The sequence below is a fragment of the Aulonocara sp. 'chitande type north' Nkhata Bay genome, linkage group LG11, assembly GCF_057382095.1.
Source record: "Aulonocara sp. 'chitande type north' Nkhata Bay isolate Kocher_YH1m ecotype deep benthic linkage group LG11, A_spYH_male_GT1.1, whole genome shotgun sequence".
NCBI classification, from domain to species: Eukaryota; Metazoa; Chordata; class Actinopteri; order Cichliformes; family Cichlidae; genus Aulonocara; species Aulonocara sp. 'chitande type north' Nkhata Bay.
The window spans coordinates 31187732-31211544 of record NC_141354.1 but is presented as its reverse complement, the minus strand read 5'-3'; the positions used below and the strand labels follow the sequence as shown (position 1 = coordinate 31211544).

The following is a 23813-nucleotide window of genomic DNA, read 5'->3' as shown; positions in this document are numbered from 1 at the left end:
TGGAGCTTTAAGACTTGAACTTTCTCCCAGTCTAACTTAGCTGAGAGAAAAGCATTATATTAGATAAATGAATTTCACAGCAGATTTGATTTGCTGCATTTTATATCCTTCATCTTGAAATAATCAATGAGTCAAAATTGAATTTTCGTGTTTACTCTGTGGTTCTCCAGTTACACCAGTAAGTATGAAGATCACAGCCCAACAAGAGGTACTTCGTCAGGGTGAGGCGCTAATCCTGGAGTGCCAGGCTGGAAGCAGCAGTCCGATGGCAAACATCTCCTGGATCTTGGGCCCATTAAGGTTTGCCTAGTCAGTAGGCTAAAGGGGACATAACAGAAAAAGCTCTTATGTAAAATCAGATCCCCAATTCACTATCAGAATGAGTCTGAATGATTGATGTTTATCCTATTAAATGAGGAGAAATGATAACTGTTTGGTGCACTTGAAGTCCTTTATTAATTGGATTTACTGGTTGGCAATTGTGTCGTAGGTTGCAGGGAGTCGAGGAGGAACCCAGGGATGCTGAGTTTGGTGGCATTTCAGTGCACAGTTCTCTGTCTCTGAATCTGACTTCACAGCATCACAACCAGAAGGTCATCTGCCAGGCCTACAGCCATGTTTTGGCAGAGGGGACCAACACGTACTATAAGCTCAATGTGCTTTGTAAGTAGAAGGTGAATTGTTTGCTCACGTCTCTCTCTCTCTTTTTTTCTCATTCTTTCCTGTCATTGACTGAGAGATTTGGGTTGCATCATTCTTAAATGATGCACAATGATGATCATTAATGACGTGGATCAAAAAGTAGTTTGCTGATGTGACTTTGCAGAATGTGTGTTCAATATAATTTTTTTTGTTTACCGGAAACCTTTGTTGTGAGTTGTGGGTCTGTTGAGCTCTGTGGCAATGTGTCCTAATTGTGCATTTGCTTTGCTGCATGGCCATGTTTGTCTTTGATGCCATTTCACAGGCAGCAGCCAGCCACTGTTTCAAAGCTTGGTGCTGTGTATGAAGCATGAAGGAATGTCACTGTGTGTTTGTGCAGAGCTGCCGTTGGACAACAGTACTGTCACTCGTTGTTTTAATGCCTGTCCCTCTTCCTCCTGTGCTGCCTTACTCCCCCGTCCTCTAAGTGTGTGAAGTTAGTAAGATCTGGAATTATTGGTGGGATGTCGACTTTCTACTTGTTTGACTCTCATTAGTGTCTCTTCGTGCTTTCACGTCCAACATGTTTTGTGTGTCTTTGTGCTCACTCTTGGTGGTTCTGTGGCACTGACTTTATATCCTTGCCACTGATCTATTTGCTTAGTATGAATCCAATTCACTGTAGCTGTATTTTATTTTATTTTATTTTTTTGTGCTGCTTGTCTGTCAGACCCACCAGAATTCAGCCCAGACCAACCAACAGAGGTGCAGGTGCTTGAGGATGACATGGCAGTCATCCCACTGCTGGTCTCAGCTAACCCAGAGGAGGTCTCCTGCATTTGGCTGCACCGCAGGGAGAAGCTGGTCAAAGGTGATCTAGGGTTGTGTGATGGCTCTATAAACCAGGTCCTAGTTGAGCTGAGCCAGCAAGTAAGCACTCAGCTCTGCCATTCAGGGTCTGAATAAAACATGGCAGGTTAGCCAGCATGGGACCCTGCCAAATGTGATTCTCATTACTGCTCTAATGTATGCAGTCTAAATGAGGATTGCTGTCTCCCTGAATACAACACAACAGTTCTAAACCTGGCTTCTCCTCCTGGCCAGTGTCACCAGGGCCCTGCTGCACCCACTCTCTTTTTCTGTTAGCTCCATTATACAACAGCACTATAAAATGACTATTTTAAATGCAGAAATCCACCTATTACATTTTAAGCGCTGTGGAAAAGAAGGTGTCTCTCTCTCACAGTCTATTGTTGGCTTGATGTGAGAATCCGGCCAGACCAATCAATAATGCAGAATTAGACGTCACTTAGAGACCAGTGGCCAGAGGACATTCAGTTGATGAGCATGTAATGAATACTTAATTTACCATTGCTTTTTACGTCTGTGTGTGCGTGTGTCTGTGTGTGTTTTGGTAGAGGAAGATTACCGCTATCACTGGTTAGATGACCACTCACTGGAGATCAGGAATGTGTCAAGGAACGATGCCGGAGTTTACACCGTCAAGTGTGAAAACGATGAAGGCGCAAACGAAATCTCCATCACGCTGGACGTTCAGTGTAAGACCCTGCACACAGGAAATGGACGAGCTCGTGTGAATCTTTAGATTTGCACACACTTTCTGATGTTGTTCTGTTGCTCCTATACCTTTTGAAAGGGAGCAAACATTTTATAGAAGTTAATGAAAGTGCCCCAAGAAGCCAACTACAATGGCAAAGGAGATTTTTAAACAATGATTGAGATGGTAACTCTTTATTGAATAGGTTTCCTTCTTTAAATAGAGAACGAGCAGAATTTCTCTTGCCTGTTTTGTAAATTGAATTTGAATCGGAACAGTATGACTGCTTTTGAACTTGACAGTGTGCATCCACACATGCTGACAACAACTCTGACTTCTAGTTCCTCCCCGCCAAACGTACCTCATTCATTAGACCTCCATGCAAGGCCATCCACCACCACTGCTGCCCCAGGCCCAGCCTCAAGCTCTAGGCCCTCTGCCCCGATACTGATGATTTAATAATAGGAATGTGGAAAATGTAGGTCTGCCTGATTCACTAAAGCCCATGGTACATGCCTAATGGATTCTGCCATCTTGATCTGACTGGGCTTGACAGTTGTAGATATTCATTATGTATGGAGAATTGTGGTAGCTTTTATGTGTGGCGGTGTAAGCCACTTATTGGTGTCGTTCTTGGTTAGGAGACCAACATGGGTGGATTCCACAAACCCAGAGGTCTGTGTCTTGCTAGCGTTTCCCATCACTGTTCCTCGAGAGTGAACATAGGTTTAGACAAGTAGGCACTAATGGCTTTATTGTTGCAAGTACAAGGCACCCATGGGATGTATGAAAAGCTTGTGAGGCAGAGGCGAACAAAGAAAAGAGGTGTAGTCATGCAGTGAGGAAGAAGATATAGCGTATATGTAGAATGATTGTATATGTATAAAAATGGCAAACTGGAGGGTCACCAGGTTACCCTACTCCTCTTGTTTGTTTCATCACTATCACACCTTCATAGGTCACATGACCAGATGTCTGTTACAGACACATCTATAAGAAGAACAGATGCTCTTACTGTGTTTCTTCCTTTCTCTTTCTTGTTTTGCTTATTTAGTTATTCCATTTGCTTAACTCATGTCCATATTTGATTTATTTTTATTTTTGTTGTGTCCCCTTTTCCCTTTAGCTAATCACTTCCCTATTTATATGTTAGCCAGACTGCCTTTATGCTCTTTATTGTCTCACTGTCAGCTTTCCAATGAGTTTTTATTGTTGTTTTGTGTGTATGACCTTTACCTGTTTCTGCCTTGTTGACAGAGCTTGTTTTAAGTAAGTGCGCTTCATTAGTATTTTTGGATTTTTTTTTTCCTTTCTGATGCTTTTCTCTTGTTTTATTTTTTTGACTAATGACCATACAGAGAATGAACTCAAGCCTGATAGTTAAGTAGTGGAGTTGAGACTTTGCTTGGTCTCCTCTGCGACCCCTGTGTTTTCAATTCTTGGTCTTGGTTATCACCTAAAGAAGTTAATGACATTGTATCCAAAGCACAGTGGCCAATTATAATGGGTTTATGAATATTTGCAAAGGCAAACTGGTGTAAGAGTAATTACAGCAATGCAGCAAGCCTGTTTAATGGTTTGCCAAATGATTTGTCCCTGGTTGACATTGCTCCTGCCGTAACCTTATTCCTTTTTTCTTACCCTCAGATGCTCCAAGTGTCAAAGCAGAGAAAGAGCCGGTGTTCGTGAACCTGGGGGAAACAGCAGATCTGATATGTGTGGCAGATGCGAACCCGATTATAGCTGGCATGTTCTCTTGGAAATGGCTGGTGAGAGCCACATATATAAAAAAAACGTACACAGAAGCAGTCATCCCCTAAATGACCTTCCTTTTATCTGGCTTCCTTTCTTGCCATTTTTTTTACTGGCCTTTGCAAATGCCCAGATGCACCATATTTCACTGGCTCTAACTATCCTTCCACCCCACCTCTTCCTGCTCCACGCTCAGCCCAAATCCAGAAAAATAGCTTTCATTACTGCTGCGTGACTAAAGGGCACATTCGTCAATGTGGCGTGGTCTCTGTATCTACCGATGCCGACCAGTCTTAACCCACCCCCTGGCAGTCGTGTGTGCGTGTCACTTTCAACCTGCATGGCCCCTCCTTCTCTCTTTTCCTGTGGCTCTCTAGCCTTTGGCATTATTCTTCTCTGTTCTCAGAGCTTGTTCCATTGAGTGCCCTTCCCATCCAGACCCCAGGCCCTGATGGTTTCCAGCTCAGCTCTTCCTCACAATCTACCTGTCTAGCTCTCATCCATCTAGACAGGTAGGGGAGGCAGATGTGTGCTGAGGGATAGCGGCTGTCGTCTTCTTATCCTGCCTCACTCTATCTTTGACAGGGAGAGGAGGAGGTGGAGATGGGCGAGGAAACCCAGGAAGACGAATCAGGCCTTCTGACCATCTATAATGTGACTCGGGCTCATGCTGGTAGTTATGAGTGCCTAGCCAATAATGGCATAGAACCCCCTGCCAGTGCACATATACGGTTGGTTGTGCAATGTGAGTTTTGTATTCGGTTTTCACTGTGAGAAGGCGATAAAACATTTCCATTTCCTCGCTGTGTGGTATCTGCAAGAATAATATTCTATGCCCATCTTGTCATATATAGTTAAACCAGAGCTTCGTAAAGGTCCCCAATGGAGAAAGGTAGCAAGCAGAGGGGATGGCACTAGCACAGCTGAAATTGTGTGCCAGGCAGAGGGCGTTCCTCGTGTCGACTTCTCTTGGGAAAAAAGTGGTGTACTCATGGATTTTGAAAATCCCAGGTTGGAGAATTGAATATGTTAATTGTTTATGCTTGTGCTAAATTTGTATAATAAAAATAACTTCAAGTCAAATATTATATGCTACACTATTTTGCAATTTTTTAATATGTCATTGCTAAATCCAGATTTAGTGCTTTTGATATTTTTTACCTGTTCAACACTTTTTGGTGTCAAGCTGAGTAACAAAATGCAAAATGTGTGTCTGTATGCTAAGGATTTGTCTTTCTCTATTGTGTTTCTCTGGTTGTGTTTGTGTGCGTACGTTCATGCTACAGGTATGAGGAGATGATAATGAGGGAAGGCTCCTTTCACACCAGCACAGTTCGAGTGGTAAACGTGAGCGCAGTTTTGGACTACGCTGTCTTTAGCTGCACTGCACGCAACTCGCTTGGGGAAGACAAGCTAGACATCCAGCTCATCAGCACAAGTACTGAATCGCTATTTTTGTTTCCTGTGTGTGTGTGTGTAAGCCTATCTCTGTAGAGAGTTATAGGACTGAATCTTTCAAAGAAATTAACAGTATGTAATTTTTATTGTAGTTTGATTTTAATGGAGAGAAATCCAGAAAAAAACATACATTACATAAAAAGTTAGAAATTGATTTGTATGCCACTGAGATACGTATTTGATCCCCGAGCAAAACATGGCTAGGTACTTGGTGGAGAAACCCTTACTGCCAAGCACTGCAATGATATGTTTCTTGTAGATGATCACCAGGTTTGAACACACCTCAGGAGGGATTTGGGGCCGGTCTTCTTTACAGAAAATCTCTTAGTCCTTTAGGTCTCTTGGCTGCTGCTTGGCAACTCAAAGTTTCAGTTCCCTCCACAGATTTTCTTTCCATCTTCACTCCACAGGAACCTCAATGCGATGAAGTCATCCTGGATCCTTAGGGGAAAAACAGCACTAAAGCAAAGGTTTCAGCCTCTGTGGTTGACTGTAGGGATGCTGTTCTCTGGGTCGTAATAAGCATAATAACTGTGTTACCAATGGTGTTCTTGGTGATTGTGGTCCCTTCAGATCTGACTTAGAGTAGCTGATGGTAAATGATCAAACTCAGTGGTTATGGCTCAACATGTAGGGATTATTCATGGTTTATTGTTATTATCATGAATAATCATTATTCATGATTATTCATTATACTTGGTAGTGGAGGGCTATTTTTTTTCCTTTATTTCTAATTTGGCAGCGTATCACAATGACTGAGTCTGAGTGCTGCCTTGTCCAAAGTCTATCAGCCGTTTTCAGCAAAATTACAATAGTCTGGGGGAGGCACTAGACATCTAGACTTCTGTAAAGTGAAGAGAGTTGTTGCTCCTGAGAAGCAGCACTTTAAGTAAACTTATTCCACTGCTTTATCTCTACCTTATCATTTAGCCCATAGCACTACTTTACTTCTTCCTCAGATAATGCTGCAGTGATATGCTTGAGTCTGCCAGCATGCTTAGAGGTTTCTACCTTCAAGCTACCAGTGTATCTGTGCACTACCACTATTATCAACACAGTCCAGCTTTGAGCAAAAGCCCACAGCCACAGTTGGACACATTTAATGTTTACTATAAAAACCATAAAATACAATCCAATATTGTTTTTTCCCCAGTCACTTTCTTTTCTTTTTTTTTTTTTTTACAGCTGTGAATATTCATAATTTATCTGACGCAGTGATAATACATTTTATATGCTTCCTTATCATTGTAGAGCCTGAGAGGAGGAGAGCTTTTTTCCTCTTGTAGCATGGTGCTTTTTGGATTTGAAGGAGACGAGATCCAAATAAGGCTGACCTCTCTGCCCTGGAATCTTATGAGCAAAGCTGATAGCGGGAATTATTTACTTTGCAAACTGGGCTGAAGCCCGGAGCCATAGACGAGCAGAGCATCCTTCTTATGTTGCTACGCTACTATCTCTCCTCCTTTTCCCCTCCACTATCTCTCCCTCTGCCCCCCAAAAAACCAACCTCCTTTTTTTTCTTTTTTTTTTCTTTTTTCTACGCTCCAAATGCCAAATAATCCACTTTTGCTTTACTACCCTGACTGAAGTTATGCCCCGTGTCAGACTGAAGACCTGGATTGCTTACACTGACCTTTGTTCACAATACTGATAATAATCAAGAGGCTTCATCCTTCACTGCAGAACATTTTTGGATAAAATGGATAAATCAGCTAGTTTATGCTGAGAAAGACCAGCTAAAGCTAAATCCCATGTTTACTCATCGCTTATACAACAAAGGGCAAGCAAGAGCAAATGAGGAGTGATGCAAAACTGCTGCTGTCGGGAAATATGAGGGTTTTTTAAGCCTTTTCGCTAAACTTTGACAAAGAATAAACTGTTGGAAAAAATAAACAAGCTTTTAAAGCTTTCCGACAAATTTTAACCACAATGATCATCTCTCTTCTGGCCTGTTTACCGTCATTGGTTGTTCCCAGTTTTCTTGATTAAACATTCCAGACTAATATACCTGGAGTGATGTGTCATGAGGGCACAGCATGAAATTAAACTGCAAAAAAATAAAGCGAGCATTTTGTTCTGAGGTAAACAGTTATACACAGTATGGGTGCAGTATATCAGACAAAATGATTTTGTTCCTAACACAGCTATATGACAAATGGGGAAAGTGAGAGTACCCCTAAGTGATTTTTCTTTCTATTTTCCTTTTGTCAAAAAATAAATAAATAATGGAAATGAAATAAAAAAAATAAAAAAAAAACATCAGCTCTGAACTCATGTTTATCATTTTGTCTGTTTTTAACAGCTCCATTAAAAAGAAGGCGGCACCAGTCTAATCCACAGTAGCTCTTCATGCCTGCGAATGGAATCACTCGACTATATAATGGCACACATCTCAGTTTCTTAGCACCTAAAGCCTTTTCAAACAGCCCCCTGTTGAGTGACGGTGTTCAGCTCTCTCACAAAAATTGAGCGTACGCTTGCTTCTTCTTCCTTCTTTCTTTGTTTTTCTTCTTTTTTCATTTTTCTGCTTTTTCTTTTACCCTCAGATCACCCAGATCCCCCTTCATCGTTTCGCCAAGTCAGTGTTGGCCATGACTCTGTCACTCTTGAATGGATACCCGGCTTCAATGGTGGTTTGCAACAGAGATTCCGCATCAGGTGAAAGAGCCAAGAAACGATGTCAGATGAACAAGGGTGGGGTTTTTTTTCGGAGTCTCAAAGAATTGTACTTGACTAACTGTTTTGGTTGACAGGTACTGTTGGGATCAGTCTGTCAGTTTCCTGTATGTGGATGTCTTCCCTCCCAGTGAGACAACCTTTACTGTTACTGGTCTGCAGCCTGTCACCACTTACAACTTCTCTGTCAATGCCCTTAATGCAATAGGAGAGAGCGAATATGCTGACAACAATGCAGTACTGACCATCACCACTAAGGGTCAGTTTGGAGTAACCCCACTTTAGGGTTGAACAGCACAAGCACCTGATAGTCTGAGATCTAATTAACAAATGTGCATTTGCGGTCCTATTTTATTTTGTCTGTAGAGAGGCCAGATTCAGATGAGGACCCATCAGATATAGACCCAGCCTCACAGGGTAAGTCTTTTACACAGCAGCTACCTTCATTTGGCTAAATCATGTTAATATATGCACCTCCAATGCTTTTAATGTTTGCTGTAAAAGTGTGGTTGTCATGGCACCCACCCATACTTTTTCCCCTCTGCTAGTTTTTGCTAATCAATAAAGACAATTGAGTGAGTGGTCGGGCCTGTCTCAGTCAGTTTTTATCTTTGCAAATTTCCATATTACTTCCTCTGCACAGAGATAATATTTCTAATGTTTTGCAAACTAGGTGGAAGTGGACTGCCAGTCTATTTGACTGTGGTGTTGACAGCAGTATTAGGAGGCCTGCTGGTGTTTAATTTGATTGGTTGCTTCTTTGGACTAAGGTGGAAAAAGAGGCAAGGTCAGACAGGTAAACATAATTATATTCCCATCAGTGGATGTTAAAATGTTTCTTCCACGGCGCTCTGTCATCGCGTTGTTCTGATTCCTCACATACCTCCACAGCAATATCACTGAGCCACGATACAACTGTCAGCTTAGCCTCTCGCTCTCGCCTCATCTCTTTATGTGCCTTTTTTTTTCTATTTGTCAACCCTGTCTCTTCTCCTCTTCCTCACTACATAGGCCTCCACCCTCCGCGCCACATTAATCCTTCAAAGCTGTCACCCCTGTGTTTCATATATATCTGTTATTTCATTTGCTATCATTATGTCCGTCCTCTATCGCTTTTATTGTCTCTTCCCATTTCTTCTTCACTCTAACTGTCAAGGTCTCTCCTTCAAGATTTTTTTTTCTCACCTGCCTTTTGGTTTTCACATAGTTTTTTTTCTTTTTCTTTACAGCCTACTCGTCATTCATTCACTCTCACTCTCGTCTTTTACATTTCTCTGATTATCTTGGCTTCTCTTTTGTATCCCCAGCAGCGGGCAGCAGGGACAGTGTGTTGGATGGAAAGAAGAAAGAAGATGAGGGGTAGGTTCAGGCCCTGTCATAAGAAGTAATAAAAATACCAACCAAATCCACTCAAGTAAGTCTGAGCCCTCATCCACCCGCTCATCCGTGGACAAAAAAACTCCCCAGAAAACAGCCAGGCAGGCAAAAACAACAAGTCTCTCAATATCCCGTTTATAAATGGAGCACTGTAACAAAAAATAATTTCCCCCAGGGATCAATAAAGGATTCTGATTCTGATTCTGATATTAGTGTCAATAAACCCGCACCGCAACCCTGCAACAAATGGATACACATGCCACATAATGTATTGTTATTAAGAAGTTAATGTATGCAGGAAACAAGCTGCTGTGCGTGGTGAATGCTTTGTAACTCTGAATTCACACTGGGGACTAATTACTACAAGTTGCGGGGAAATAAATCGTGGGCTGGCAGATGACAAAGTGTGATTCCACCGTGCAGGTCAAGTCAATCAACTGCGGGAAACTCCAACAAGTACGAGAGCAGAGAGATGATCAACGCGGCAGCCCAGCGCACGCTGCTCGTTGACTCTGGATCAGAAGCGGACAGCAACGTGTACGAGAGCTATGCGGAGGTGGGAACCCGAGAGAGGAGGCAAAGAGCAGAAAGTGAAAAGGGCAATTGAAAAACATGCGAAGACACAAAAAAGGTTGCGTAAACAGATGAAGGAAGGAAAGAGGTTATGCACAGGGTGAGGAATACTGGCAGGAGAGGAAGCGGAGAATTCAGCCATAACATGGGAAATTGATAGATAAGCTAATGAAACCTTTAGCAGTGCAGAGAGATGGAACAGAGATCGATACATCACAATTAGCATTCAAAATACATATCGATCTTGGAGAAATTATCATTTTGTACTTTAAAGAGGCCAACGGGGATTTGAACCTTGGAGAAAACAGTTTAGTGTAGTAAAAAGAAAACATAACACTGCTGTCAGAACAGGATGGATCTGCAAACACCTTACACTGATTTGCCTATAAACATATTTAACATATAATGATAACTAGTTTTGAATAGAAGGTTTGGTGTGATTGGGCCAGATTTTCAGCCTGTTTGCAACATTTTTAAGATAAAAAACTGTTTCTGTTAGTGTGTGGATGCCAATGACTTCTCCATTTGATAACAGGGATTACATACCCTTTGTCTTCACTTCCCATGTTTTCCTAAACAGGCAGGAATCCATGATGGGAATCTTCAAAATGTGTTGCGAGGTTATTTCTAGACAAAAGTGGCGACAGAAATAGGCAAGGCAAGGCAAGTTTATTTGTATAGCACAATTCAACAACAAGGTGATTCAAAGTGCTTTACAGAGACATTAGAAACAAGAACAAATAAAAGAAACAAGAACAAATAAATAGGTTGAATCATTTCTTTAAAAAATTCACGGTAGCCTCCATCCCTCCATTGATGAGAAACATCTGGAATTGCTATTAAAGGGAAGTTATCGAAGGTCATGGCTGATGAGCTGATGCTATCGCTTCTGTCTCATATTCTGCAGGAATGTTCCCATTATTATTATCCCACCGGTGTCTACACGCCACATCTCAGCCCCCCCCCTGAGGAAACACGTGGACTTGGTAAGACGCAAACGTGGCTCAGAGCAGTCAGGCCAGTAAACACCTCACAGCCTAAATATCATGCTACATTTAGAGTCTATATCTGACCTTGTTCTAATGCAGCACATTTACAGTATTTCCCGATTGTGTTTTCGCCATGCGTTCTACAAGATGTCATCCGTCGCCCCGTCGACCATTTGTATGAAGATGTGGGTATGTACCAGGACACAGCGGCTCCCTCTCGTCCTCCCCCTTCAGTTGTGTTTGAACACAAACTGAGTCAACAAAGGAACGAATGGAGATTGCCAACCCGCCCTCGGGTGTGTAAATAAACACACACCCTGTTATAAAATATCTTTGATTTGAACATTATTTACTTGCGATAAAACCGTAAAAAACACAATACACGTGTCACCTAACATACATCTAACGTGTCTCTGCAGGGTGCTGAGAGAACGAGGCAGTTCATGGCTGTTCACCAACCGCAGAGAGATTCTGATCTTCCCTTTGAGCTACGAGGAGAGTTAGTTTAGTAGTCGAACAAATTCTATACGGTACGGCTTGTGAGTCGACCGTATCCATTCAATAGAGTATTGTAAAACAGATATTCACCACTGTGTTTTTCTGTTATCATCATTCTCTTTGAATTGTATCTCACCAATCACCTTGAATGAAAAGGCAAAAACCGAGATGTGACATAATGCAAAATTTCAATTTTCAAGTGTTTTGACTTTTTTTTTTGTATATTCTGATCATTTGAAATTTTCCTCAAAAGATTGGTTTGACCTAATGTACTGACTGTTACAAAAAGCTGAACAAGCTTAAAGGAAGCTGGAAGAAAGGGAATGAATAGGTTGAGGGGGGGAAAGTACAAGAGCCTCAAGACCCACATGCAATCAAGGATGTCAAACCGATGCTATTGTACAAGCTTTTTCTATTAATAAAATTCTTCATCTCCTTTTTGAGCTTGTTTTTTTCCTTCCCTGAAATCATAGTCTATTCTCCTCTTCCACTCTTGCCCCTTTCACCTTTGCCCTGCTTCTTGGAGCCAAGTGCTGGTCACTACTCACGCTCCCCTCCCTCCCATCCATCGCTTTGGCCTGCAGGTAGACATGAGTCAGTGAGACATAAAAATGGACTGACACGGCTGTGCGCTGGGGCAGAAGCAGTACAGACTGACGGTGCCACCCTGGCAGACATCATCCTTTTGACCCATCCTACATCGACATTTTCCAACATGTATCCAGATGAGAACAGTGTGCCATCCCTCCTTTGTCTCCTACAAAGAGTTTCAGATCTCACAGTTAGTCTGTGGGAATCCCTACAATGGGATTGTAGTGAGGGGTATTTAGCACAGTTATGTCTTCGGGAGGTAAAGCCATATCTAGGGCCAGGCTCTAATCCTGTTTTCTCTGGGATTGAAGTTCGGCTCGCAGCATCAGAGAGAGCGAGAGAAGGAGAAACCATGCAGGGAATTTGTCTTGCAGAGTCGCGGCGAGTGGGCAGTCAGGGAGCGATAGAGAGAGCAGAAGACAGGGTTAAGCTAAGCCGCTGCTGTGGCCACTGCTCCAAAATTCTTCTCTAGTTCAGAGAAAAGCAGTTCGCCGAAGGCTTTCACTCCACAGCCCATGCAATGAGGCTGGTACAATCCAAAATTTTGTCAAACCCACATATTTCTGTCTCCTCAGCGGGACGTGTGTGCCAGGAGATAAAACTAAATGTTTTACTATGATTCCTCAGTCACGCATGCTATTCTCCATCATGAACTGTTTGTCTCATTACTGAACAGTTGTTCACTTCCTGTCTGACTGCAGTTTTGTGCCAAAGCCTGTTCATAATGTATCGTTTTAGCTCAGGCAGGAACAGTAATCTGCTAAAATGAAGGCTTGACGGCTCAATATTGTATGTCAGCTTCTATTTTTCCTCATTGGCCTCGTGAACATTTGTGATGTGTTGTTTTCAGAGGATTCTCAAGAGAGCTCGAAAAGGCAGGCTGTATGAGAGCACAATTAAGTCAAAAGAAAGGGGGGGGGGGCAGAATTAAGCGACTAATTACCTCATTGGTTTGGTTTAACATCTTCCTTACCACTCTCAGGTAAGTGTTTGGGGAGGGGGAAAAGGTAAGATTTAATAAATCCTCTTTATTGCTTTACTTAGTTGTGCTGCCAGCTGGGAGCAAACTCAAAAATTTAACTGTAATTTCTGAAAACTCTGTCAATGCTCTCATTATTCAGAAATCAAATCAAGAAATCAAATCAAAGCAACCACAGGTTTAACAAATTAGAACATGATTTCACTGGCAGCTATCATGACTCGCTTTGTGGCCCTGCTCTCCTGTTGTTGGGAAGAAGGATGTAATTTGCCCCAACATGTGAATGATAGACTACAACTAACTAAACAGAATATTAGATAATGGAATAATATTAGCAGGTAGAAAGACAATGAATTGTTAATGTTGACAAGGTGGGAACCAAAAGCCTGCTACCTGTAATGTATATACAGTACGGTAGAACTAGTTCAGTTGGGTGTTTTTATTATTCAATCTTTTTTGTGTGGCAGTCTTCTGGGATAAATAAAGACAATGATAAGCATTATTATTATTTCAGTGTCAGAGTCTGATATGAAAGGTTTTAGGAACTTTATACTATTTTACATTTTCACATCCTGAAATCCCAGAATACAGTATCCATTTGCCAGAGCCTGCTATGTTGTCATGTTTAAACAAAAAATATTGTCTCATTGTAGACTTTAGCAAATGAATACAGTAAACCTCTTCAAGGCTACTTCCCCAGTAGCCTCTTTGTGATGGCCAAACCTGTGGCCACACTCTAAAGTCGGTAACTTTTGTATTTTCATTCTTCATTTGAACATAGTAATACATTTTAGTTGCCAATAACTTTATTGATTGGTTTGGATACATTTGTTCTATTTGTAAGCGCGCACATTTAGTTTACTTATGTATTCATACTACTTAATTTCTTTGCTTTCTGACTAACTTTTGTCTTTTTATTTCTTACCTGCCATCATCCCTGGGAGTTGCTGGACAAAAGATGGTAGCCAGGGTTTGAAACCATTAAATACAAAGGAAGATAATTGGACCACACCACCACTTCCTGCTGAAGGGGGAATGTGTGTGTTTTTAACTTTAAAAACAAAGTATTTGTATTTAATTAAATATTTGAGTTTAGGGTTTAATGGGGTTTTTTGATTTTCTTCTTTAGTGTTTAGTTTATTAACAAACTAGATTGTACTGCATCGTTTGTGATTTATGATTGTGTTTTGTTTGTTACCCCCTCATGTGTCACAATGGTCTGATCAGCCATTATATATATACCCTTGTATGTCATTTCATGTTTTAGGTCAATTGTGTATATTTGGGCAGTCATTTGGTTTGTTAAGTTTGCAGTCTTTGCCTGAGTTCAGTTTTGTTTCTTTGACCTCTTTTATGAGCTCAACATTTATTAGTCTTGTAAATATAATTTTTGGGGGTTAAATAAATGGAAACTATATTTTTCTAATAATTCCTGGGCTCCTCCTGCTTTTCAACTCGGTCCATCACACTCTTTCAGCAGAATAACAGGGCTTGCCAGTTTTACAAACTGTCCCTGAATGCCTGACAGGCACTTCAAGGTGTTTATTTGCTCTTTAGATCAGATACAGATGGATTACCTGTGGGAAAATCAAGTCCAATGCATTAAACAGAATTTGTTGCTTTCTCAGTGGCTGATACCACGTGACATGCTTCCTGGATTTTTTTTTTATTTATTTATGTATTTATTTTGAGTCTGTGCCTCTATGATGGCTTCTTAGTAGTAGACAGAAGGTTTAAATGACCAGTGAATTCTCATCATGTACTCGGCTTCCATTTATTCCCAAGTTAACCCTTCAACACTCTTCTGGTCAAATTTGAACAGTTTTGACATTTGACAGCAACAAAAATGTCCTAAATGTCATTCTTTTATCATGAAATTTGACACACAAACACACAAAGATGAAAATATTTAAAACATTTTCTTTGGGTGCTATTAAAGTCTGAGGCTGCACAGAGTCAAATTTGAGGGTTTCAGATCCACCAGTGTGGGTCAAATCAAATAAAATGAAATTGGTGCTTTTAGGGAATTACAAAATAGAGAAGCTGTATCTCCCTTACATGCCTGTGTGTAATTTTTTCTGGGACAGTGGTGACAGAGTTCAAGGGGGAACTTGACATTGTCACGAGAGCTGTCTGTGTTCCTACCACACCTGCCCAGGTTCCCACAGACACAGGCACCTGCTGGTTTTTGAAGGATCATGGGAGAATCTTGAAAGAGTAAAACAGCACAGGAGCGATGATGTGTGGTGCACAAAAAGAGCAGGAGTCTTACGGAGGTCAATTTACTCTACTAAGTGAGATTTAATCTAATCTAATTGAGATTAAACTAACTCGTATGAAAATGTATATCAAAAGGAGGGTTGGGTGGGGATGGGATTAGGGAGGGGGTGGGGTCATAAGCTTATAGATAGTATCTGTGCTGCCATTTCAGTGAGTGTGGGAAAGTCCCGCATGCAAGGCTTTCTACCACTGGTTCCAAAGCACAGACTACTGCTTGGTTAGTGTTTGTGAACAAACATGAGCAACTATAACTGTGAAAATCCACTAGCAACCAAAGCCATTACGAATTACTACGTTTTTGATGCAGCAATCAGTTTCACCCAGCAAGAGTCAGGAAGGAGTGACGTAGTTATGAAATACACATGTTTTCCATTTGAGCGTGTTTAGTATGGCGGACAAATCTTGAGCAATGTGTGCATGTCATCAGGTTAGAAACCTCAAAAGACAATTGTGAGGGAGTTCTTGGTTTGAGTCATACTTCGAAGGTGTGAAAATGTCAGCTGTATGTAAGGTTTAAGCAACGAAAAAGCGGATAACCAGACTGTGTCATCTTCTGTTGTTCCAGGGTCCAGTTGTAACACTCACTTGAATATTCTTGAGCATTTTACATCATCTCTGCCCAGCCCTATATTCACCATGCTGCAGTGCATTTTGTATTCTTAAATGGCATTCAGGTTTTCTGCAATTAGGCTCTTCTGATCTGCCAGCCATTAATCCATCATCAGTGAGCCTAACTGCTGCATCCTGGGAGCACCCCAGTTTTGGAGGAGCTCTGACTCATCTAGCCATCAAGTTGGCCCATTTTCCTTGCTCACATCAGTTTCAAGAGCACTGTAATGATTCACCTGTCAGTGGTTGATTAGTGTAAATATTAACACTTCTTAAAACAAACAAACAAAAAAAAAACATTTCACATAAAAATGTGAAAAGCTGTTCAAAATGCATCACCAGCACTCTGCACAAAGACTCTCCTCTGCAAGTCTTCTTGAATTGCAGGCTTTGTCTGCTGTAACAGTGTAGGTTTGTGCTTCTCAGTTTGGTAAAGCTCTTAGGTCACAATCACAACCTTCATTTCTTCAGCCTTGAAGCAATAAAGCACGACAGACAAAAAGCAGTAATTCAAGAGTCTGGCAATTCCAATTCCTTAAAACTTCAGTACATCACAATAAATATGAAGGAAGCGGCTTTCTGTAGTGATATGTTCTGGGGTATGAGTATGAACGTTGATTATAATCAGTGCGGTAATAAGTCTTTAAACTGCTATGTATAAATAACTCTTACAAAACATAAAGAAACTGTACACAGGGCAGCTTTTCTATATGCTTTAAAATATAGGGTTAAAATTCAAAGTGAATAATACACATTGCCGGCCTCTGGCCTTTATTTTTTTGCAATCTCATTGCGTTCAGGGACTGATAATTAATACAGCATGCAATGCATTTTTAAGTGAATGTAAACATGCCTGCAATCCCTTAATACAAGGTCACATTTCTTTGTTTTTGCAAGCCAGCGTCAGATGAGAGATGGAGAGAAAACAGGAAATAAATGTGAAGCAAGACGGTTAACTAGCCCAGATAGATACAGTAGGAAGAGAAGGCATACGGTGCTTTGATGAAGCAGAAGTACAAACTGAAAACTGGAAGCCAAAGAACACAGAGGAAGAGACTAAGAAAGAGAGAGAGAGAGAGAGAGAGAGAGAGAGAGAGAGAGAGAGAGAGAGAGAGAGACTGAAAGTCTGAAAATGAATTCAGACAAATGGGTGAGGAAGTAGTGGGTGATCACATGGGTGTGGTTGGTTAACCGTTTCTCCACTAGCCTTGCACACAAGTGACACACAGAGGAGAGCGCTGTGGATGATGAAGCTGCGGATACATCTCTGGACTCGGGCACCTCGCAGGATGGATACAAAGGTAAGCATAATAGCCTGGATGAAAGACTGAATATCCCAGGGCTGAAGGGTGTTTTGGTCTAACCCAAGTGAAAAGAGATTGATGGAGGATGACAGACAAATGGATGAACAGACAGACGGAGAGTGAGTGAGAGTGCAAGATGTGACAAACAGGCAGGCGGGTCAGGCTAGGGGAAGGGAAAGACGTCTGTACAGCCCAGGGGATACAGGCCTCATCTTGACATATGCTCTGGAGTGAAATGAAGATTGGCATGACCTGCTAATCTGAGCTGTCAGAGCTCATGACGGCCACAAATGCTCACCTGTCACACTGTTCCCAGCCCGGAGGATGAGCTGCCACCGGATAGGTCAAAGATCATGATTAATTGTTTTTTTTTTTTTTTCACTGGAAGTGGATTCAAACTAAGTCCCTGGCACAGACTTCCTTTAGCCTCCCTGCCTGCTTCTGTTGCTCATCGTTGGCAGGTGTTGCTATGAAATTATACATCACAATACACTTTTATTTCCTACTTCTGTTTTTTTGTTTTGTTTTGTTTTTGTTTAAGCCGTGGGCAAAATATTGAGGGGGAGGAAGAAATAGCCAACGTTTTCCACTGATGTGGAGGTTGCGGCTCGCCGGTACAAGGATTTCTATTATCATGAAAAGAGTCGTTTTGACATATGCTGCAATGCCATTTTTAAATTGGTGACAGCTAACAAAATATGATGAAGTTAGATCTATACAGCTACAAAGTTTAGCACAGGCATACGTGGGAGGACTGCATCTATAATATGTGGCCTCGATCACTCACATTTGACAAAAAAAAGTGTCTTATAAAGTCTGACATTCAAAGTAAGAATTTGTTTTCTGCTATGCTGAATGAGGCATGTGGGTGATGTCGCCGCGTGCTATAGGAGGAAGAGGAAGCTGCCATGTGGCACGAACCTGACTGATTACAGCTTCCTGACTGGTAACTGAGCGGTGCACAATATGTTGGAGAGTGAATACTGTATTGCCTCAATCGTCTACCCGGAGCCTTTCATTCCCAGGGCTAACAACTGTATGATCATTACATGACTGCAGAGACACAGTACAAATCAGTAGCGTTTTTCTCAGTGCTAATGATCAGCCATTTGTCTGCATGCGGTATGGATGTGCTTGAATATTCTATAACTGCACAACAGTTTGTTCAGACAGTAGTTGAGAGCTGCATTCTCTGCATCACTGTTTCACAGCATCTCATGAAAACATGTTTTGTTTTTATTTCTTTCAGATGACTTTGGTTTACTTGAGCATTTTCCTGTTTATGATGTTAAGAGGTGAGTGCCAGAAAATCTGAAGACTTGGCTCACTGAAGTCAAGTGTGAACGTTTTGGGGGTTGAAAGAGACTGTAGATTTCATTACAACCTAATCACCTTGATTAGCTTTAGCAGGGTATCTGTGCAGTAAGCCTATGTTAGGATGCACATTGGCGTATTTGCAGGATTTTTTGAATGCAGTGTCACATGGGACCAAGAACCAGCCAGGGGAACTTTAGAAAGTTCTAAGAGAAAAAAATGCCAAAGAAAATATCTAAAAAATATATAAATAAATAAAAAAAATCAGTCCATTATAATGACTTTTATTGTCTGCTAAACTCTTGCACCTACAATCATGACATGGTTGCCAGTGTAACAATATGGTTCCGTCATTGAACCACAAAACTGTGATGGGATGGAGCTAAAAATACTGTGTGGCTTCCAACCTTTAGTGCAGCTTATTCTGTTCAGTGGTGGTAATAAAGAACTATGTCTGCTTCATTACTTTTTAGGGTTCCCCTTAAAGTAAAGGAGTAAGCAGTGGAGCAAAGCATGTGAAGCTTATGGGGGGTGTTGCATTAACAAAACAAAAAATTTTTCTTGTCTTATTTTTTTTATCTGTAAGATTAGGAAAAAAATAGCCTGCAACTTGGGGATTAGCTTGTTAACAGTTATATCTAAGCAACACGTCCCATTCATGAAGGTGACAAATTTTAAAAGGATTGGTAAAATTTTAAAAAGTAGAGTGAGCTGTTAATCATTTCTATCTCAGTATATTTTCCCTCGTATGGCTTTATTTGTGTAGTGCTGGCAGCACTGGCCCAAGAAAGTAGAGGTTTTGTGGAGCTTCGGCACTATTTGGAAGGTGCTGAGTGAGTAAACAGACAACAGCCTCTCTGTCCTGTGGTCTTGCACAACAATCCAGCTCTGTTGCACTCAGAGGTTGCCTCACAGGCCCACTCACAAGACTATTACTGTGACATACTCAGTGCATCTGCAGGCCTCGCTACTGTGCCTGGCCAGACACATTCTGAAGTCTGGCCACATTGAGAAAATCACGGGCATTAACAACGCTGTGCTTTGTTCTTGATGTAAAGTGGACAGTATAGGAACCTTCAATGGAAAGTTTGTTTCTACTTTTCTTTAGTTTTTCACATGTGATCTTTTTTCCCCCCACAGTGTCAAGGGCCCAAACACCTGCACCTGCAACTGCACCCACACCAACAGATGCAAAGCAGGCTGAATCGACATTTACAGTAAACACTGGTATCTATCTATCTATCTATCTATCTATCTATCTATCTATCTATCTATCTATCTATCTATCTATCTATCTATCTATCTATCTATCTATCTATCTATCTATCTATCTATCTATCTATCTATCTATCTATCTATCTATCTGTCTGTCTGTCTATCTGTCTGTCTGTCTGTCTGTCTGTCTGTCTGTCAATCCATCTAATTCAGTTTCTTTCTGTGTGTAAAAGGAGAAGCACTGGAAAAGAGAACAACTAGAGATATTAACAGCTCCCTGGAAACTATACCTGAAAAACCCACAAACCAGCAAGCAAACGTCTCCCTCAGTGTTACCACATCACGAATAGAGACTTCAGCAGGTAGTTTGTCTTGTGTGTGTCTAACCCCATTATTTCTCTTCTGCATGCTATTTTTCTCATCATACGTATTCATCCTCTTTAGCTTCAAGTACAAAAGCAACAAGTCAACCAAAGCTCACATCAACTTCAGGTATGAGTCTTTACCCTCTGCCTTGCCTAACCTATGTATGTTCAAACATCAAGAGTCAGTAGAGCCATTAAGTTTAGCTAGTAGACCACGTTAGCAAACTGTATCACCACCAGACACCGACAAAAATAGAGCGAGAGAGAGCACTTGAGGTAGAGAAAATGCTACATTCTGAAAAGCATACATTTCCTTTTGACTCATTCTACTGAAACATTTAGAAATTTAATTACTTAAACACAAGACTGAATCTGGAGTTTGATGAGAGGTAACTGTAAGCTATGGAGTCAATATGTCCCAAAAATAAAAAAGTTTTAACTTGTAAATTATTACATATTCAGTAGAGATGAAAAAAAAAAGTCCAATGTAGTAATTTTTTCCCCTTTTTTTCCAGCACCTGCAGTGAAAACCAACCCTTCTGCACCCGAGAAAACCATCGGTAAAAGGAACACTAAAGTTGTCTGGAGTAATGGAAAAATTTCCCATATTCCTTAGTTACCCTAAATGCCACAGGCATCGTGGTTCTATTGTTATCTCATGGCAGACTGTGACAGTATCACAATTCCCCGTCTTCCAAACAAACCCACAGCGTAGTGATAGAACAGAGCACCTCACTTCCTCTCTTGCTAACAGATTAATGCTTGATTGTACCTTATGCAAGAAGAGATAAGATATTTGTGTCCTCATGCTGTGCCGGCTTACCATAGATAGGTTTTTGATACGCCATCAACAGCATGTCAGCAGAGCCAGTAGATCTCTCATGCCATCTCTGACAGTTGTTCCCCACTGAGCCTCTTTTTTTGTTCCTATAGATATTTCCTCTGTTCAACAGTCAACCTTAAGTCAATACTTTTTTTCTTCTTCCTTTACTCCATATAGAGTGGAAGTCAGAGTGGGACAAAGATTTCACCTATGGTAAGAAGCTTCTCTTTGATTGTGTGTGATTGTGTGTCGTTACTCGTTTTCTGTGGTTATTTGATTTGTTTTTTATATACTTAGATTATAAGTCCCTGAGTTATGCTGGACTGGTCATTGCAGCAGTGCTGTTCGTCTTTGGCATATTGGTCATTACCTGTAAGTATCTGAAAATCTGAAAGCTATTTTTGTGCTTTGCAATTTCTTGTAATAGTCTACCAACTTCCTTACTCTTTTGCTTATGTTTGGACTGTAGGCGGAAAGTTCAATCGGCTGCCCAAATGCCGCAAGAGGTCAACAAAGTAAGTAATTACATTTGTAACTTTTGTTTTATCAGTACAAAATTCGTATACAGTTAAACATCAAAAAATGTCTGGCTATACCTGATGTGAAAAAAAGAAAGTGCACCTTCTAAAGTCTAAAGTTTTTCATTTCAGGATGTAATAATAAAAAAAATAATCTGGTCCTTCCCAGGTTCTAAAATAATTTAAATACAACCTGCAGAAGCAGTGTGTGAATTCAATAGCTTGTATAACCACCTTTAGCAGTAATAACTTGAATTACTTGTTTGCTGCTCGACTTTGACGCTTTTCTTTTTCAGCCATGCTGTTGTAAATCCAGAGCTGTGTTTGGGATCATTGTCCTGTTGCATGGCCCAGTTTCATCGGTGTTAGTTATCAGACAGATGACCTCACAGATGTCTAGAATATTTTGGTTTACAGGGGATTTCATAGTAGACTCAGTCACTGAGTCAGTTCTGCAGACAAAGGAAATTCCAAGGTCCTTTGTCTGCAGAACAAGCTCAAATCATCACCACTCCACTACAGTGTTTGACATTTGGTATTGGATGTTTGTGATGAACATGATGTTGTGCATTACATCTCGATTTTATTTAGTCTTCTCTGGCTAAAGGAAGTTGTTCCAAAAGTCTTGTGGTTTGTTCAAATGCAGCTTTACAAATTTAAGCTACGCTAGAAGAAGTTTTCTCCGAGCAACCCTTTCAAAAAGGACATATTTGTTTAGTTTTTTTCTAATGGTACTGTAACATATAGCATGCTAACAGAGGCCTGTATTGTTTGAGGTGAGCTTTTGGGTTTTTCGCAGTTTCTGTAAGCACTGCACAATCTGACCTTGTGGTGAATTTGCTTGGCAGATTGGCAGCTGTCCAAAAAGTTTTCCACTTGTGAATAATCTTTATCGCCACATAGTGATGGACAAATTGTTTGGAAATGGCTTTCCCAGATTGATGGGTAGCAACAATTGCTTCCCTGAGATCAATGTTGATGTCTTTCCTCCTTGGGATTGTGTTAACACACACCTGAATGCTCCAGCAAACTTCCAAAACTTCAGTTTTTATAGAAGTTCTAATACTGGCTGATCAGTTACGCAAATATACTTGATTAGCAGCACCTGGTTGGTACTTAGCATCTTGATTCTTTTGGAAGCATTAAATGTGTAATTTATTTTTCTTCTTTTCCTGAGCCAAACCCTTGGAAGTAAGAGAAAATGCACTCTCTTTTTCACCTGACTCTATATCGGCCCATTGTGCATGAGGAGCATCTCTCCTTGTGCTGTTGGGAAACTGCATTTGGATGATTTAAATAGTTAATATCAGAGGCTACTTGATGATATATAGCAATGAGTCACTTCATACATAATAGCGCAACAGAATGCTGACTGAAATCTCTTTGATGATTAATAGATCAAAGGGATTATCATTAAGCTGTTTGTAGGGCAGAACTGCAACAGATCTTGTTTTTTCCTCATATTTAGGTTTGATGAATATCATTGATTGCTGAAATAGTGTTTGATTCTTTAAGAGTAATGCCTTCCTCCTCCCCCCCCCCCCCCCCCCCTTTTTTTTGGTCCAGGTCATACCGGGTAGCCCAAGGATAAGGAGAGAGCACGTATGAATCCAGTAACCAAAGAAAACAGCTGCAAGAAAACAACCAGGAATCCATCAATCGAAAAACACCTGACAGTCTGTGTGTGCGTGAATGTGGACTGACACACTGCTTAGTAACTGTCATAGAAAAACAATAAATAAACTTGGAAATCATGATTCATGCTGACAAGTAAAAAAAGTGGAACCATCATCGGGTTCATCATGGTCAACTATTTCAATAGTTGGCAAGAAAAATTCCTTTAAAAAGTTAAGTGATTATTTATCCAGGACAATAATGAATAGATGAATCCCACTTTAATCAAACCTTCAGCCATGAAGCAGGCTGGTTTCTAATGACCTTTGCATCTTGTAACTAATGCCATAGCCACGGGCAGTGTCTCACAGCTCGGATTTATTATTAAAGGTTATGAGGAATAACCCCGCATCATCTCATATTTGACAATCTCGCACAGCCCTTTTCACTGTTCTGTGAGGATATAAAAATAAAAGTTAGCTCACTTCATCATAGCTCCCACACTCGCTTTACACTTTGAATCTTAACGAAAAAGGATGTTTAGTAAGAGTGTCTAAGCCTCTTAGTGGCTCTATGCTTGTAAGCGAGTAAAGCCCTAGATTAAACAACATCCATTGGCACATTATCTCTGTATCCATATGGCATCAAAATTATGCAAACAAGAAACTGGGAGAAGGC

General features: G+C 40.8%; 2 protein-coding genes across 3 annotated transcripts in view; both read left to right on the top strand.

Moving 5' to 3' along the window:
• nphs1 (NPHS1 adhesion molecule, nephrin) overlaps window positions 1–11915 on the top strand; it is a 38930-nt gene extending 27015 nt beyond the window's left edge. For both annotated transcript variants that reach the window (XM_086312130.1, XM_086312129.1), the window contains 17 exons: window positions 171–300; window positions 491–663; window positions 1373–1513; window positions 2061–2201; window positions 3848–3969; window positions 4538–4697; window positions 4807–4963; window positions 5239–5390; window positions 7957–8068; window positions 8164–8345; window positions 8453–8503; window positions 8760–8882; window positions 9394–9445; window positions 9887–10019; window positions 10944–11022; window positions 11173–11321; window positions 11445–11915. In XM_086312130.1, the coding sequence (XP_086168256.1) occupies window positions 171–300; window positions 491–663; window positions 1373–1513; window positions 2061–2201; window positions 3848–3969; window positions 4538–4697; window positions 4807–4963; window positions 5239–5390; window positions 7957–8068; window positions 8164–8345; window positions 8453–8503; window positions 8760–8882; window positions 9394–9445; window positions 9887–10019; window positions 10944–11022; window positions 11173–11321; window positions 11445–11534 (2147 nt within the window). In that variant the 3' untranslated portion in view covers window positions 11535–11915. The remainder of the gene's footprint in view (window positions 1–170; window positions 301–490; window positions 664–1372; window positions 1514–2060; window positions 2202–3847; window positions 3970–4537; window positions 4698–4806; window positions 4964–5238; window positions 5391–7956; window positions 8069–8163; window positions 8346–8452; window positions 8504–8759; window positions 8883–9393; window positions 9446–9886; window positions 10020–10943; window positions 11023–11172; window positions 11322–11444) is intronic.
• Window positions 11916–17132: 5217 nt separating this feature from the next.
• fxyd5 (FXYD domain containing ion transport regulator 5) lies at window positions 17133–23539 on the top strand. Its single transcript, XM_086312124.1, has 10 exons — window positions 17133–17283; window positions 18536–18581; window positions 19741–19827; window positions 20049–20177; window positions 20260–20307; window positions 20696–20740; window positions 21181–21216; window positions 21301–21375; window positions 21473–21518; window positions 23088–23539. Exons 1-10 carry the CDS (start codon window positions 17227–17229, stop codon window positions 23110–23112), a joined length of 594 nt encoding a protein of 197 aa, XP_086168250.1. The 5' UTR covers window positions 17133–17226; the 3' UTR covers window positions 23113–23539.
• The last annotated feature ends 274 nt before the right edge of the window (window positions 23540–23813 follow it).